The sequence below is a fragment of the Manis javanica genome, chromosome 8, assembly GCF_040802235.1.
Source record: "Manis javanica isolate MJ-LG chromosome 8, MJ_LKY, whole genome shotgun sequence".
NCBI classification, from domain to species: Eukaryota; Metazoa; Chordata; class Mammalia; order Pholidota; family Manidae; genus Manis; species Manis javanica.
The window spans coordinates 60,742,594-60,758,540 of NC_133163.1; the positions used below are offsets into that span (position 1 = coordinate 60,742,594).

The 15,947-nt window shown below is 37.4% G+C and overlaps 1 protein-coding gene across 9 annotated transcripts in view; it reads right to left on the bottom strand.

The window, feature by feature from the left end:
• Positions 1 to 15,947, bottom strand: part of TTC6 (tetratricopeptide repeat domain 6) — a 200,054-nt gene that overhangs the window by 16,317 nt on the left and 167,790 nt on the right. For 6 of the 9 annotated variants that reach the window (XR_012120542.1, XM_073211314.1, XM_073211317.1 and 3 more), the window contains 2 exons: positions 14,575 to 14,727; positions 13,568 to 13,738 (listed from right to left, as the gene is read on the bottom strand). Coding sequence is in view for 6 of the 9 variants with exons in the window: in XM_073211314.1 (XP_073067415.1) it covers positions 13,568 to 13,738; positions 14,575 to 14,727 (324 nt within the window). In the remaining 3 variants the exon portion in view is untranslated. Of the gene's footprint in view, positions 1 to 13,567; positions 13,739 to 14,574; positions 14,728 to 15,947 lie in introns of those variants that run through there. The other 3 variants (XR_012120544.1, XR_012120543.1, XM_073211318.1) reach the window with 2 other exon arrangements.

The following is a 15,947-nucleotide window of genomic DNA, read 5'->3' on the forward strand; positions in this document are numbered from 1 at the left end:
GAGCATGAATCAGTACCTACTACATTTAGAAACATAACAAAGAACTTATTAACCCACTCTAGCTATCACCCCCATTTCTCTATTTCTCTTCACAGAAGCATTTCTTGAAATAGTCAAACTTTTTCTCATTCTTCACCTCATGTTTTCTCTGCCACCCGTTCCATTCCTGGCGACTGCAGCAGTGTTCCCCCCAGAGTCATTGGCGTCCTCCTCCAGCCTCCTCTCCCTCGACCTCTCAGCAGTGCATTTCTCTTCTTAAAGCATTTTAGTCTGGAGGTGACTCCATACCTCCCTGGTTTTCTTCCCATCATCCTGGCTGGACGCTTCCTTCTCAGTCTACTTTCTGATTTCTTCTCTCTGCCTCACTTGTGAACACTGGTGTTACCCCAGGGCTTGCTCCTTAAACCTTTCTCTCCAGCCGTGCCATCTACCCAGGTAATCTCCTAGAGTCCCACACACATGCTAATACTGATATGGTGACACTCATATGGGACAGTATCAAGCATTATCACCATCAATATTTTCTTGTGTATTTTCTATTTCTTTCTCTAATTAAATGTAAACTACATCAGAAAAGAAGCCTTCCTATCTTGTTTGACTCTGTATCCTGACGGTCTTTATTAAGAACATGCATAGAACATGGCGGGTGCATCATAAATATGTGGAGGCCGAAAGAATGAAGAGCTGAATGGAATCAGGAAATATCTACTGAACTTTTCCAGATACAGACAAGGACTATCACTTCTTGGCACACAAATTGTGTCCCAAAGATCATTTGAAGAAGAAGCACAGTGACAATATGGTAGTAAAGGAGAACACAGAAGCTACAGGTCTCAGAAAATGCAAACAACAAAAACAACTTTTTCAAATGAGTAAATCAGCTTAGAGGGCAAGGGCTGTGAAAAGTTCTGAGAAATACAGCGTTTGTTGTAGAAGCCTTCCCAAAGCAGGCTAGGCTAGAGAGGACATATTATAAAATCCTTTGCTATACCATCAGAGGGAGTCCAACTTGGAAAGTTATCACAGCCCATTATCCTGTTTCTGACAATAATCTCTGCTGCTAGTCCAGGAAAAATATTTATCCCATTCAAAAGTAACATAATAGTAATTTGCCTGCCTTCATTGTAAAAACAAGGATGAAACACAATAGCTTAATTTTTGGAAAGATAAAAAATACTCACCAGAAAAAAACATGGCTATAACTGTAGATAAAAGTTGTAACATAACATTTCAAAATGAACTACAGAAAAGTTGCTGAGGAAGCAACTGCAGTTAAAAAAAAATAAAAAATAAAGGACTTCCAAAAAGAGGTAGCCAAAAATATATGAAATGGAAATGGGATATGGAACTAGGAAAAAAAAAATTAAAGAAACCTGAATGATAAGGTCTGTAAGGGAGCTATCTCAAAAAATACAGCAGAAATTTAGAAGAGAGATGTAAAAAATGCAAAGAAAATGAAACACAAACTAAGAGATAAAAAACAATTGAGAGAAAATCATTGGTATATAGAAATCAAAGGACATCCTATATATAATAATTGGCATGCACTCCCAATGAAGAAAAAACAATGAAATGAGAAAAAAATTTTACACTGAATTCAATAAAATTTTCCTGGTTCTACAAAATGAAAATGCACACTGAGTACTTGATAACTTTGACCCCAAAGAGCAAATCCTAAGACAGACCTTGGTAAAAGTTTTACTTACAAAAATAAAATATTTGGTTATCCTGACAAAAACAAGTCACTGATAACAAAACCGCCTTTCTATCAGCTTTCTGACACGATGCGCAACACCAGAACATAATGAAACAACACTTACAAGAGAGGCAAGGAAAGAAAAAGTGTCAAAGATTTTAAACCCAGGCATGCTGTATCTTAAGATATAAAGGCCACAGCCAAACAGCTACAAACATGAAAAAATTCAAGGCATATTGTTCTCATGAGCAACTTTCTCAGGACTCTACCAGACGACTAATTTCAGACACACAAGAAATGATTGGTTGGGAGGGAAACTTTGGCAAAAAGCCTGGTGATGAGAACTGAATAGCTAAGACTAAAATGTCACAGAAGGGTAACAGGATAGTATGGGAATATCAAATTCCCTGGTGGTGTAGGAGACACTGACGTGACAAACTGACGCAATCAATGTGAGCACATTTAAGAATACAAATACAAATACTTGTTAAAAGAAAATACTACTAACTAAGATTGACTAATGATGAGACGGAGGAATAAAGGAGTAAGAGATTAAACGGTAATTTCATTCTTCCTCATAGTAAAGAAACTGAAGAAATAGGGAACCAAAGGTATAAAGGTAATTTTATAATGGTAATCAAAAAAAGAGAAAAGTACAGCTACATGTAAGAGAATGAAACTGGATCACTCTCTAACCCCATACACAAAAGTAAATTCAAAATGGATCAAAGACCTGAATGTAAGTCATGAAACCATAAAACTCTTAGAAAAAAACATAGGCAAAAATCTCTTGGATGTGAACATTAGTGACTTCTTCATGAATATATCTCTCCGGGCAAGGAAAACAAAAGCAAAAATGAACAAGTGGGACTATATCAAGCTGAAAAGCTTCTGTACAGCAAAGGACACCATCAATAGAACAAAAAGGTACCCTACAGTATGGGAGAATATTTTCATAAATGACAGATCCGATAAAGGCTTGACATCCAAAAAATATAAAGAGCTCATGCTCCTCAACAAACAAAAAGCAAATAATCAATTGAAAAATGGGCAGAGGAGCTGAACAGACAGTTCTCCATAAAAGAAATACAGATGGCCAACAGACACATGAAAAGATGCTCCACATCGCTAGTTATCAGAGAAATGCAAATTAAAACCACAATGAAATATCACCTCACACCAGTAAGGATGGCCACCATCCAAAAGTCAAACAACAACAAATGTTGGCGAGGTTGCGGCAAAAGGGGAACCCTCCTACACTGCTGGTGGGAATGTAAATTAGTTCAACCATTGTGGAAAGCAGTATGGAGGTTCCTCAAAATGCTCAAAATAGACTTACCATTTGACCCAGGAATTCCACTTCTAGGAATTTACCCTAAGAATGCAGCACTCCAGTTTGAAAAAGACAGATGCACCCCTATGTTTATCGTAGCACTATTTACAATAGCCAAGAATTGGAAGCAACCTAAGTGTCCATCAGTAGATGAATGGATAAAGAAGATGTGGTCATATACACAATGGAATATTATTCAGCCATAAGAAGAAAACAAATCGTAGCATTTGCAACAACATGGATGGAGCTAGAGGGTATTATGCTCAGCGAAATAAGCCAAGTGGAGAAAAACAAATACCAAATGATTTCACTCATCTGTGGAGTATAAGAACAAAAGAAAAACTGAAGGAACAAAACAGCAGCAGTATCACAGAACCCAAGAATGGACTAACAGTTACCAAAGGGAAGGAGACTGGGGAGAATGGGAGGGTAGGGAGGGATAAGGGCGGGGAAGAAGAAAGGGGGTAATATGATTAGCAATGTGGGGGGTGGAGGAAAGGGGAGGGCTTTGCAATACAGAGAAGACAAGTAGTGATTCTACAACATCTTACTATGCTGATGGACAGTGACTGTAATGGGGTTTGTGGGGGGGACATGGGGTAGGGAAGAGCCTAGTAAACATAATGTTCTTCAAAAAAATAAAAATAAATAAAATTTAATTTAATTTAATTTAAAAAAAAGAGAAAAGTATTTTCTAAATATCAGAAAAATAATGAAAAAAATGAAATAGAACAGATCATGGAGTAGAACATTTTAAATACATGTAAATAGAAAACTGACATAAAATAACAGAACTAAGACCAAACTTACTGACCATGCCAAAATGTAAATGACCTTATTAAAAGCTAATATTCCCATATTGTCCTCTAAAGCAAAAATTCAAATCTATGCTGTACAAATAGAACATTTAAAGGATTCTAAACACTGAAAATAACAGGAAGGGCAAAGGACTACCAGGCAAAAGTGAACCAAATGAAGTCAGAGGTAGGGAGAATTTATTCCAAAGAGCATTAAAAGAAACAAAGAAGGGCCTTTGTATAGCTGAAGACTACAACTTACAATGCATACGTACTGTGCGTGTGTGTCTACATGTGAAGTAATGCAGTGACAACTTTCATAAAGCAGCAATTACAAGAGATGTAAAGAGAGCTATGTAGGGTCACCATGATTATAGGATACGTGAATAAACTTTTCTCAGCACACGATAAACCAAATGAAAAAAAAAAGTACAAATATAGACTAATTAAAAACAATCTAAAAGGTTGATCTTATACATATATCTTTAATTCTATATCCTGATAGTAGAAACTCTTCTTAGAAAGGGTTCCTGGAATATTAAAAAAACAATTGCCATATATTAAACCACACTGAAACTCAGTAAATTCCAAAACTAAAAATTATAGAGGAGGTAGAGCCAAGATGGCAGCGTGAGTAGAGCAGCAGAAATCTCCCAAAAACCACACATATTTATGAAAATATAACAAAGACAACTCTTCCTAGAATAGAGACCAGAGGACTCAGGACCACATCCACACCTGTGAGAAACCAGCGCCAAGCGAAGGGGATAAGATACAAACCCCAGCCCGGTGGGACACAAGCACCCCTCCCCCCGGCTCCCGGAAGGAGGAGAGGAGTCGGAGCGGGGAGGGAGAGGGAGCCCAGGACTGCTAAACACCAGCCCCAGCCATCTGGAACAGAGCGCAGACAAAGTGCATGAGTGGGGTCCTGGATACTAGGGAAACAGGACAGTAAGACCTGTGAGTGGGTCCCTGAGGCTGGCACCCAGGGACAAAGAAAAGCGAGTGGCTTTTTTTTTTTTTTTTTTGCTAGTGCTTTTTGGAAGTCTTAAAGGGACAGGGACCACAAAACCAGAGATAAGTGTCCTGGGACACTTAGTCCAGCAGCAGGGAATCTGGGAATCTCTGGGCACTCTACCTCCTGGGCAGCAGGGAGCATGGAGGCCCCATACGGAGATAAATAACCTCCCGGCCACTCCCCCTCTGACGCGGATCCACCACACCGGAGCAGCAGCCCAAGGCAAGCCACGCCCACAGCAACAGCGGAGATAAACTCCATAGCATATGGGCAGGAATCAGAAGCCCTGTTTGTGTGCAGCTGCTCAGCACAAGCCACTGGAGGTGGTTATTCTCCCAGGAGAGGAAGGCCATAAACCAACAATAAGGAAAGTTCTTCCAGCCGTCACTTGTGCCAGCTCTGCAAACTATCTCTATCACCATGAAAAGGCAAAATTACAGGCAAAGATCACAGAGTCAAGACCTGAGAAGGAGAAAGACCTAACCAGTATTCCTGAAAAACAATTCAAAATAAAAATCATAAACATGCTGATGGACATTCAGAGAAATATCCAAGAGCTAAGGGATGAAGTCTGGAGGGAGATTACAGACACCCGGAAAGAGATTACAGAAGTGAAACAAACTCTGGAAGGACTTATGAGCAGAATGGATAAGATGCAAGAGGCCATTGATGGAATAGAAACCAGAGAACAGGAACGCATAGAAGCTGACACAGAGAGAGATAAAAGGATCTCCAGGAATGAAACAATATTAAGAGAACTGTGTGACCAATCCAAAAGGAACAATATCCGTATTATAGGGGTATCAGAAGAAGAAGAAGAGAGAGAAAAAGGGATAGAAAGAGTCTTTTAAGAAATAATTGCTGAAAACTTCCCCAAACTGGGGGAGGAAATAATCAAACAGACAACAGAAATACACAGAATTCCCAACAGAAAGGACCCAAGGAGGACAACACCAAGACACATAATAATTAAAATGGCAAAGATCAAGGACAAGGAAAGAGTTTTAAACGGAGCTAGAGAGAAAAAGGTCACCTATAAAGGAAAACCCATCAGGCTATCATCAGACTTCTCAACAGAAACTTTACAGATGAGAAGAGAATGGCATGATATATTTAACACAATGAAACAGAAGGGCCTTGAACCAAGGATACTGTATCCAGCACGATTACCATTTAAATATGATGGAGGGATTAAACAATTCCTAGACAAGCAAAAGTTGAGGGAATTTTCCTCCCACAAACCACCTCTACAGGGCATCTTACAGGGACTACTCTAGATGGGAGCACCCCTAAAAAGAGCACAGAACATAACACACAACATATGAAGAATGGAGGAGGAGGAATAAGAAGGGAGAGTAGAAAAGAATCTCCAGACAGTGTACATAACAGCTCAATAAGAGAGCTAAGTTAGGCAGTAAGATACTAAAGAGGCTAACCTTGAACCTTTGGTAACCATGAATCTAAAGCCTGCAATGACAATAAGTACATATCTTTCAATAGTCACCCTAAATGTAAATGGACTGAATCAATCAAAAGACACAGAGTAATAGAATGGATAAAAGAGCAAGACCCATCTATATGCTGCTTATAAGAAACTCACCTCAAACCCAAACACATGCACAGACTAAAAGTCAAGGGATGGAAAAACATATTTCAGGCAAACAACAGAGAGAAGAAAGGAGGGGTTGCAGTACTAATATCAGACAAAATAGACTTCAAAACAAAGAAAGTAACAAGAGATAAAGAAGGACATTACATAATGATAAAGGGCTCAGTCCAACAAGATGATATAACCATTCTAAATATATATGCACCCAACACAGGAGCACCAGCATATGTGAAGCAAATACTAACAGAACTAAAGAGGGAAATAGACTGCAATGCATTCATTTTAAGAGACTTCAACACACCACTCACCCCGAAGGATAGATCCACCGGGCAGAAAATAAGTAAGGACACACAGGCACTGAACAACACAATAGAACAGATGGACCTAATACACATCTATAGAACTCTACATCCAAAAGCAACAGGATATACATTCTTCTCAAGTGCACATGGAACATTCTCCAGAATAGACCACATACCAGCTCACAAAAAGAGCCTCAGTAAATTCCAAAAGATTGAAATTCTACCAACCAGCTTTTCAGACCACAAAGGCATAAAACTAGATATAAATTCTATAAAGAAAACAAAAAACACATGGAGGCTTAACAACATGCTCCTAAATAATCAATGGATCAATGAACAAATTAAAATAGAGATCAAGGAATATATGGAAACAAATGACAACAGCAACACAAAGCCACAACTTCTGTGGGACTCAGCGAAAGTAGTGTTAACAGAAAAGCATACAGCAATCCAGGCACACTTGAAGAAGGAAGAACAATCCCAAATGAATAGTCTAAAATCACAATTATAGAAACTGGAAAAAGAAGAACAAATGAGGCCTAAAGTCAGCAGAAGGAGGGACATAATAAAGATCAGAGAAGAAATAAATAAAATTGAGAAGAATAAAACAATAGCACAAATCAATGAAACCAAGAGCTGGTTCTTTGAGAAAATAAACAAAATAGATAAGCCTCTAGCCAAACTTATTAAGAGAAAAAGAGAATCAACACAAATCAACATAATCAGAAATGAGAATGGAAAAATCATGACAGATTCCACAGAAATACAAAGAATTGTTAAAGACTACTATGAAAACCCATATGCCAACAAGCTGGAAAACCTAGAAGAAATGGACAACTTTCTAGAAAAATACAACCTTCCAAGACTGACCAAGGAAGAAACACAAAAGTTAAACAAACCAATTACGAGCAAAGAAATTGAAACAGTAATCAAAAAACTACCCAAGAACAAAACCCGGGGCCGAACGGATTTACCTCGGAATTTTATCAGACACACAGAGAAGACATAATACCCATTCTCCTTAAAGGGTTCCAAAAATAGAAGAGGAGGGAATACTCCCAAACTCATTCTATGAAGCCAACATCACCCTAATACCAAAACCAGGCAAAGACCCCACCAAAAAATAAAATTACAGACCAATATCCCTGATGAATGTAGATGCAAAAATACTCAATAAAATATTAGCAAACCAAATTCAAAAATATATCAAAAGGATCATACACCATGACCAAGTGGGATTCATCCGAGGGATGCAAGGATGGTACAACATTCGAAAATCCATCAACATCATCCACCACATCAACAAAAAGAGAGACAAAAACCACATGATCATCTCCATAGATGCTGAAAAAGCATTTGACAAAATTCAACATCCATTCATGGTAAAAACTCTCAGCAAAATGGGTATAGAGGGCAAGTACCTCAACATAATCAAGGCCATATATGATAAACCCACAGCCAACATTATACTGAACAGCGAGAAACTGAAAGCTTTTCCTCTGAGACTGGGAACAAAACAGGGATGCTCACTCTCCTCACTGTTATTTAACATAGTACTGGAGGTCCTAGCCACGGCAATCAGACAAAAACAAAGAAATACAAGGAATACAGATTGGTAAAGAAGAAGTTAAACTGTCACTATTTGCAGATGACATAATATTGTACATAAAAAACCCTAAAGACTCCACTCCAAAACTACTAGAACAGATATCAGAATACAGCAAAGTTGCAGGATACAGAATTAACACACAGAAATCTGTGGCTTTCCTATATACTAACAATGAACCAATAGAAAGAGAAATCAGGAAAACAATTCTATTCACAATTGTATCAAAAAGAATAAAATACCTAGGAATAAACCTAACCAAAGAAGTGAAAGACCTATACCCTGAAAACTACAAGTCACTCTTAAGAGAAATTAAAGGGGACACTAACAAATGGAAACTCATCCCATGCTCGTGGCTAGGAAGAATTAATATCGTCAAAATGGCCATCCTGCCCAAAGCAATATACAGATTTGGTGCAATCCCTATTAAATTACCAGCAACATTCTTCAACAAACTGGAACAAATAGTTAAAAAATTAATATGGAGACACCAAAGACCCCGAATAGCCAAAGCAATCCTGAGAAAGAAGAATAAAGTAGGGGGGATCTCACTCCCCAACTTCAAGCTCTACTACAAAGCCATAGTAATCAAGACAATTTGGTACTGGCACAAGAACAGAGCCATAGACCAGTGGAACAGATTAGAGACTCCAGACATTAACCCAAACATATATGGTCAATTAATATTTGATAAAGGAGCCATGGACATCAATGGAGAAATGACAGTCTCTTCAACAGATGGTGCTGGCAAAACTGTACAGCTACATGTAGGAGAATGAAACTGGACCATTGTCTAATCCCATACACAAAAGTAAATTCAAAATTGATCAAAGACCTGAATGTAAGTCATGAAACCATAAATCTCTTAGAAAAAAACATAGGCAAAAACGTGTTAGACATAAACATGAGCGACCTCTTCTTGAACATATCTTCCCGGGCAGGGAAAACAACAGCAAATAATGAACAAGTGTGACTATATTAAGCTGAAAAGCTTCTGTACAGCAAAAGATACCATCAATAGAACAAAAAGGTACCCTACAGTATGGGAGAATATATTCATAAATGACAGATCTCATAACGGCTTGACGTCCAAAATATATAAAGAGCTCACGCTCCTCAACAAACAAAAAGCAAATAATCCAATTAAAAAATGGGCAGAGGAGCTGAACAGACAGTTCTCCATAAAAGAAATACAGATGGCCAACAGACACATGAAAAGATGCTCCACATCACTACTTATCAGAGATATGCAAATTAAAACTACAATGAGGTATTAGCTCACAACAGTAAGGATGGCTACCATCCGAAAGACAAACAACAACAAATGTTGGCGAGGTTGTGGAGAAAGGGGAATCCTCTTACACTGCTGGTGGTAATTTAAATTAGTTCAACCATTGTGGAAAGCAGTATGGAGGTTCCTCAAAATGCTCAAAATATACTTACCATTTGACCCAGGAATTCCACTCCTAGGAATTTACCCTAAGAATGCACCACTCCAGTTTGAAAAAGACAGATGCACCCCTATGTTTATCGTAGCACTATTTACAATAGCCAAGAATTGGAAGCAACCTAAGTGTCCATCAGTAGATGAATGGATAAAGAAGATGTGGTCATATACACAATGGAATATTATTCAGCCATAAGAAGAAAACAAATCGTAGCATTTGCAACAACATGGATGGAGCTAGAGGGTATTATGCTCAGCGAAATAAGCCAAGTGGAGAAAAACAAATACCAAATGATTTCACTCATCTGTGGAGTATAAGAACAAAGGAAAAACTGAAGGAACAAAACAACAACAGAATCACAGAACCCAAGAATGGACTAACAGGTACCAAAGGGAAAGGGACTGGGGAGGATGGGTGGGTAGGGAAGGATAAGGGGGGGGAGAAGAAAGGGGATATTATGATTAGCATGCATAATGGGGGGGGTGAGAAAGGGGAGGGCTGTACAACACAGAGAAGACAAGTAGTGATTCTACAACATTTTGCTATGCTGATGGACAGTGACTGTAAAGGGGTTTGTGGGGGGGACCTGGGATAAGGGAGAGCCTAGTAAACATAATGTTCTTCATGTAATTGTAGATTAATGATAAAAAAAAAGAAATAAAAGGGGGATTACTCCCTGATAGGATAAAACTAACTGCAAATCACCGATTAATGCATGCTTTAAATATCCTTTATTTTGATCATTTAAAGGGTGTCAGATGATCAGCTATGAAAGTACATTTTTCTGATAATATTCCTTTCTGTTGAAAAAAAAAAAGCAGTTCCTGTGTGGTGATCTCGAATAAGTTCTTCACAATGGTATAAAGGGCATATCAAAGTGTGGGCAAAGGATTTGTTTGTGTTTATACAGAGGATCAAAGCCTAATTTGGCTACCCAGAAAACGAATTAAGATACGATATGAAGAAGAACTTCCAACATCAACATTCTCTGGAAGAGTCATTCCAGAAGATGATCATCAAAAAACTTCAAGAAAGACCCTGGCGCTGTTGCAGTTGTAGCTGCATTCATCCCACTGGTTCCTGGACTTGCCATTGGAATGAAGAAGGAGATATCTAAGCTGGCCTGTGCATACAGTAAAACAACATATTTCACTGGATCTATACTGTTGGAACTCAACCAAGAATTAGGAGAAGTACAAGTTGTAGCGCTCCAAAATCTTGCGACTATAGACTATCTACTGTTAAAAGAACATATGGGATGTGAACAGTTCCCAGGAATGTGTGGTTTTAATTTGTCTGATTTTTCTCAAAATATTCAAATTCAGTTAGACAATATCATTCATATCATTGATAAGTTTTCACAAATGCCCAGGGTGCCTAACTGGTTTTCTTGGTTTCACTGGAGATGGCTGGTAATTGTAGCTCTGCTTTGGTTATGTAGCTGTATTCCTATTATGTTAATGTGTGCATGCAATTTAATTAGTTATTTAAAACCTATACACACTTATGTTGCACTACAAGAAGATATGTCAAAGAAATAATCTTCCCATGTTTTCTTTCGTCTGCTACTTCTATAGCTTCTTTTCTTCATAATTACAACCCCTAAGTAGAATTCGTGCCTCATATCGAAATTACCGAGTATCATAATTTTTCTGATAATATTCCTTTCTGTTGAAAAAATACATTTTTCTGATAATATTCCTTTCTGTTGAAAAAAAAAAAGCAGTTCCTGTGTGGTGATCTCGAATAAGTTCTTCATAATGGTATAAAGGGCATATCAAAGTGTGGGCAAAGGATTTGTTTGTGTTTATACAGAGGATCAAAGCCTAATTTGGCTACCCAGAAAACGAATTAAGATACGATATGAAGAAGAACTTCCAACATCAACATTCTCTGGAAGAGTCAGAAAAGTGGTAAAGATACCTCAAGACAAATGCTGGGCATAGAAGCCACAGGGCGTAAATCTGCAAAAAAGTAAAAAGCTAACCTTTTCAAACAATATTGCTTCTCTCTCACTTGCCAACTTTACATTTCCCTGTATGGCCCTGGAAGATGACCGGTTAGCCAGAGATGGGTAAGATTCCTCAAGGGAGGAACAATCTAAGACAGACACAGTTGCAGGGGGGCCATCAGGTGAGAAATTGAGGATCAGCAGAGGTGAGGCTTAGAACCTCCCACCCCACCCCGTTCTGCATCCGTGGATGTTTTGTTGCCCTTGTCTAGCTTGGATTAATACTTAGTCTATAGGCACACACCTGATCATCTACATTTGCCCTCTTACAGCACTAAACTATGTTTTCTACCTTTATCTTGCATCTACCTACCACTTCAGCATTTTATTAAAAATAATAATATTAATAATAATAAGGGAGAAATGTGGGATCCACATATAAATCAAGTATAAAAATCAAACGAATATTCATATTTCACTTGATTGTTTATAGTTCATAATGCGTGATCAAAACCAAAAGTTTCTGTGATGAGTGCCCTTGTACTGTTCACCATGTAAGGATTTATTCACTATGTAAGAATTTGTTCACCATGTAAGAACTTGTCCGTTATGCTTCAGAAGATTGGAGACTGACGAGAACTAGGCTTGGGGTGGATAAATGACTGTGCATTGAGCATTGACTCCCCTATACAGAATTTTATTGTTGTTAACAACCATTTGATCAATTAATATGAGAGATGCCCTCTCAAAAAAAAAAGAAATATATCCAGAAAGGAAGAGTACACCTGCTGTTTGAAGTTGATGGCATATTGTTGATAGATGGCAAAAAAAAAAAAAAAAAAAACGAATTCCCCAATTCTTATTTTGCTTTGTACTCACTGTCAAGGGAAGAGGTATTTAGAATAAAATGAGTAGAACAAAAAAAAATTATAAAAGCCCTCCCTCCTGGACATTTTAAGTACCTTGTTAATTTATCCTCTAGTCAAAGGGAAATAAAATGTCAGGTGCAACATTTTGGGAGAATAGAGATAAAAATATTACAAACCAAACACGTGGTATACTGCCAAACCAGGCAGTACTTGGAGAAAGGCATAACCTTAACTCATCATGATATAAATGAAAGGATGACAATAAATGAATTAAGCTTCTGACTAAAAAAATATAGACAAAGAACAAGATAAACTAAAGATAAGGAACAAAAGAGTGAATATAGATTTTAAAAAAGCATTAAAGATGATTTTGAGTCATGTAAATGCATTACAGTTCAAATAAGTTCAAAATACAAAAATATCAATTATTAATAACCCAACACCTTCTTTCAGATATTATGAAATGAGGTCCAAAAAGATATAGATGTCATAAAACCAAAACTAACATCTATATGTCCCTGCTCCCAGTCAAGTGCTCACATGGCTGAAATTTTAAAAGGAAGAAATAACGATAAGTTAGATAGTCACAGTATGATAGAGGGTCTTGATGGGAGCCTAAGATCTGGCAAGTGGTGGCAAACAGTGGAGGATTCCAGGCCAGAAGCTGGGGCCGGTGGGTAGTAAAGCATTGCCGACACTTGGGGATGTCCAAAACAATGTCTACTGGACGAGTGCTGAACAGCTGGTGGTAATGAGAATAAGTCCATAGAGGTGTAAACATTTAATAAATAATTATAAGCATTCTTATTAAAGAGAAACTATTTCTAAAGAAGAGCTAATGAATGGTTGGCCTGAAATATAAGGATTGCAGTTTGAAACTACATGTAACAAAGAAAACATTTAGAGTCAAAAAGAATATATTAAGGAAAACACATTACCTGGGAAAACTGCCTGTGGTGAAAGTAGACATTTCCTGCGTTAAAGTAAGCTAGCGAGTACGTGGGGTTCAGGGAGATGGCTGCTTGGTAGTCCCTCATGGCATTCTGTTGCTGACCCAGAAACTCATGAATCACACCACGATTTGTTAAGAATTCTGCTGTAGTATTGATCTGCAATATAATAGGATGAGCATTCAGCATCTGTGATTAGTATTTCTCTTTGATTGCATGTGCGCAAAAATGAACATTATGAAATCTACCTGTGGGAAACTGGTAATTGTATAGTGCGGGTGAAACCCCATTAGAGCAAATATTTTGAGAAAGGGCTCCATATAAAGTTGGTTCAATGTCAACACTTTGTTGATCTGGTGGCAATAAAACAAATAATCTGAGTGCGTTACTTAGTTCCTTTGCAAAGAATAGACAGGGGGTGGGGAGAAGCTTATCTGTTTAGCTCTATTAAAGCTGGAAAAGAATTTAAATAGTCAACATGTTTATTTGTCCTATGTAGTAGCAATCATCTCTCAGTTCTTTCCTTCTTTCCTGAAGGATTTGAATCAACAGAAACAAATTCCAAAATATAGAAGAAAAGAGGAAGATTTTCTGTCACTATGTACAAAACCTGATATTTTTACTTGCTCACTACAGAAGAATCTCAGGATTTACATTGTTCTTCCTTGTTCCTTTAAACCCAGAACCTAATTTTATTTTTTGCATCCATTTTTTATTACAAAAAAATATTGATGGCCCATGAAACCATAAGTGCATTTACTGAGATGAATCAACATTTATTAGGAATTTGTTTTGAATCCTAACTGTATTTAGGTTATAAAATTAGCAATCTAAATAACTTTTTACTCTGGAAATCTCCTGGGGGGAAAAATACAAATGTTATTTTCTCTATTTACTTTGAAAAAGTAAAAAAGTAACAGGGAACTTCTCATTGACCCTATTCTTTGTTGGTATTAAATTACGCTAATGATAATATACTCTAAGTGGATTTTTACCTTTATGGCGGCATTAATATCCTGAATTGCAGCAAAATTATCCCCCATCTGAAGACAGACTATAGCTCTTCCTTCATAGGATAGGTAGCTCTTTGGATCAATTTCTACGGCAATGGTAAAGTGGTTCCAAGCTTTCTGGAATTTTCCTTGGGCCTAAAACAATTTTCCATTTACATGAAGTAGGAAATTTTCTATAGTATGACAGATGTTCATGATTCTAACTTAATCAAATAAAGCCTTTACTAAGGTTGTTTTATTGATATTGTGCTAAATCTAAGGTATTTTCAACAAGGAAATGAACTGTACTAGTAGTGCATTCAATTGACTAATTACACACCTGTTTATGCAGAAATTTTAATTGATTAATTAAAATAAATCCAACTGTCAAACTCATCTCTTACGCCAGTCTTGGACCACAAATAATCATAGCCATCATGCGAAACAGCAATGTTTCTGAAAATGACCCCAAATTTATGAGCTCTGTGCACATAGGCAGGGATTGTATTTATTTGCTTGCCAATGAGTCTCCAGTTACATAATAAACATAATAAAATAAGTGTGTTTAAAAAAATGAATAAAGGGTGTAAAACTATTTTGGTAAATTGTACCAGCATCTGGAATTTTAGTATCACTATACACATTCCATGGAAAATACATGCAAATCTACATCACATTTGGTTACACCAACTTAGCGTCAACTGGAAAATAAGGAAAAAGGTCAGGAGAGCATCACTATTAATAGAACGATGTCAGAGTATTTGCTAAAGAAGACCAGCTGGCAGCTCAATACCTCATGAGAGGAAGGCAGTGAGCTGATAAATTCAGCAGGGTCCAGAGCTGTCCTTGACTCTCATGGGCTCAAAAACTCAAATTGCCAGAATCTCACAAGCTGACACATTAACCAAGTTGAGCCCAGTGATTGTTGCACAAAAGCTAATGAGAAAATGTAACTATTATGATAACTAGACACTTGTAGTTATCTCCTCCCTCTGAGAAAATTATGTGGAAATCAACATTGTCATCACAAGTTTGTTTGATAAAGAATCATACAAATTGAGATTAGGTTATTAGAATATTAACCTGCAAACAGCCTCACAACAGGATTTCGTCTGGCATCTGCTCCTGACAACATCTGTTTTGCTAACTTCTGCATCCCTAGTGCTAAGCACATAGTAATGAAATCTGTAAAGTATTTGTTGAACATATTAGTAACTCTATCCCATGAACAGGACTTGGATGGGCCTCTCTAACTCTTTCTTTTCAGTCTTTTTCCTGATTCTTCTTCATACTGATGTGTTTTCAATCCTCTTTCAGGCTAATAGATACTCAGTGAGATCGTCATAAAATGCAAATCTGATGCCACTTCTCTGGCT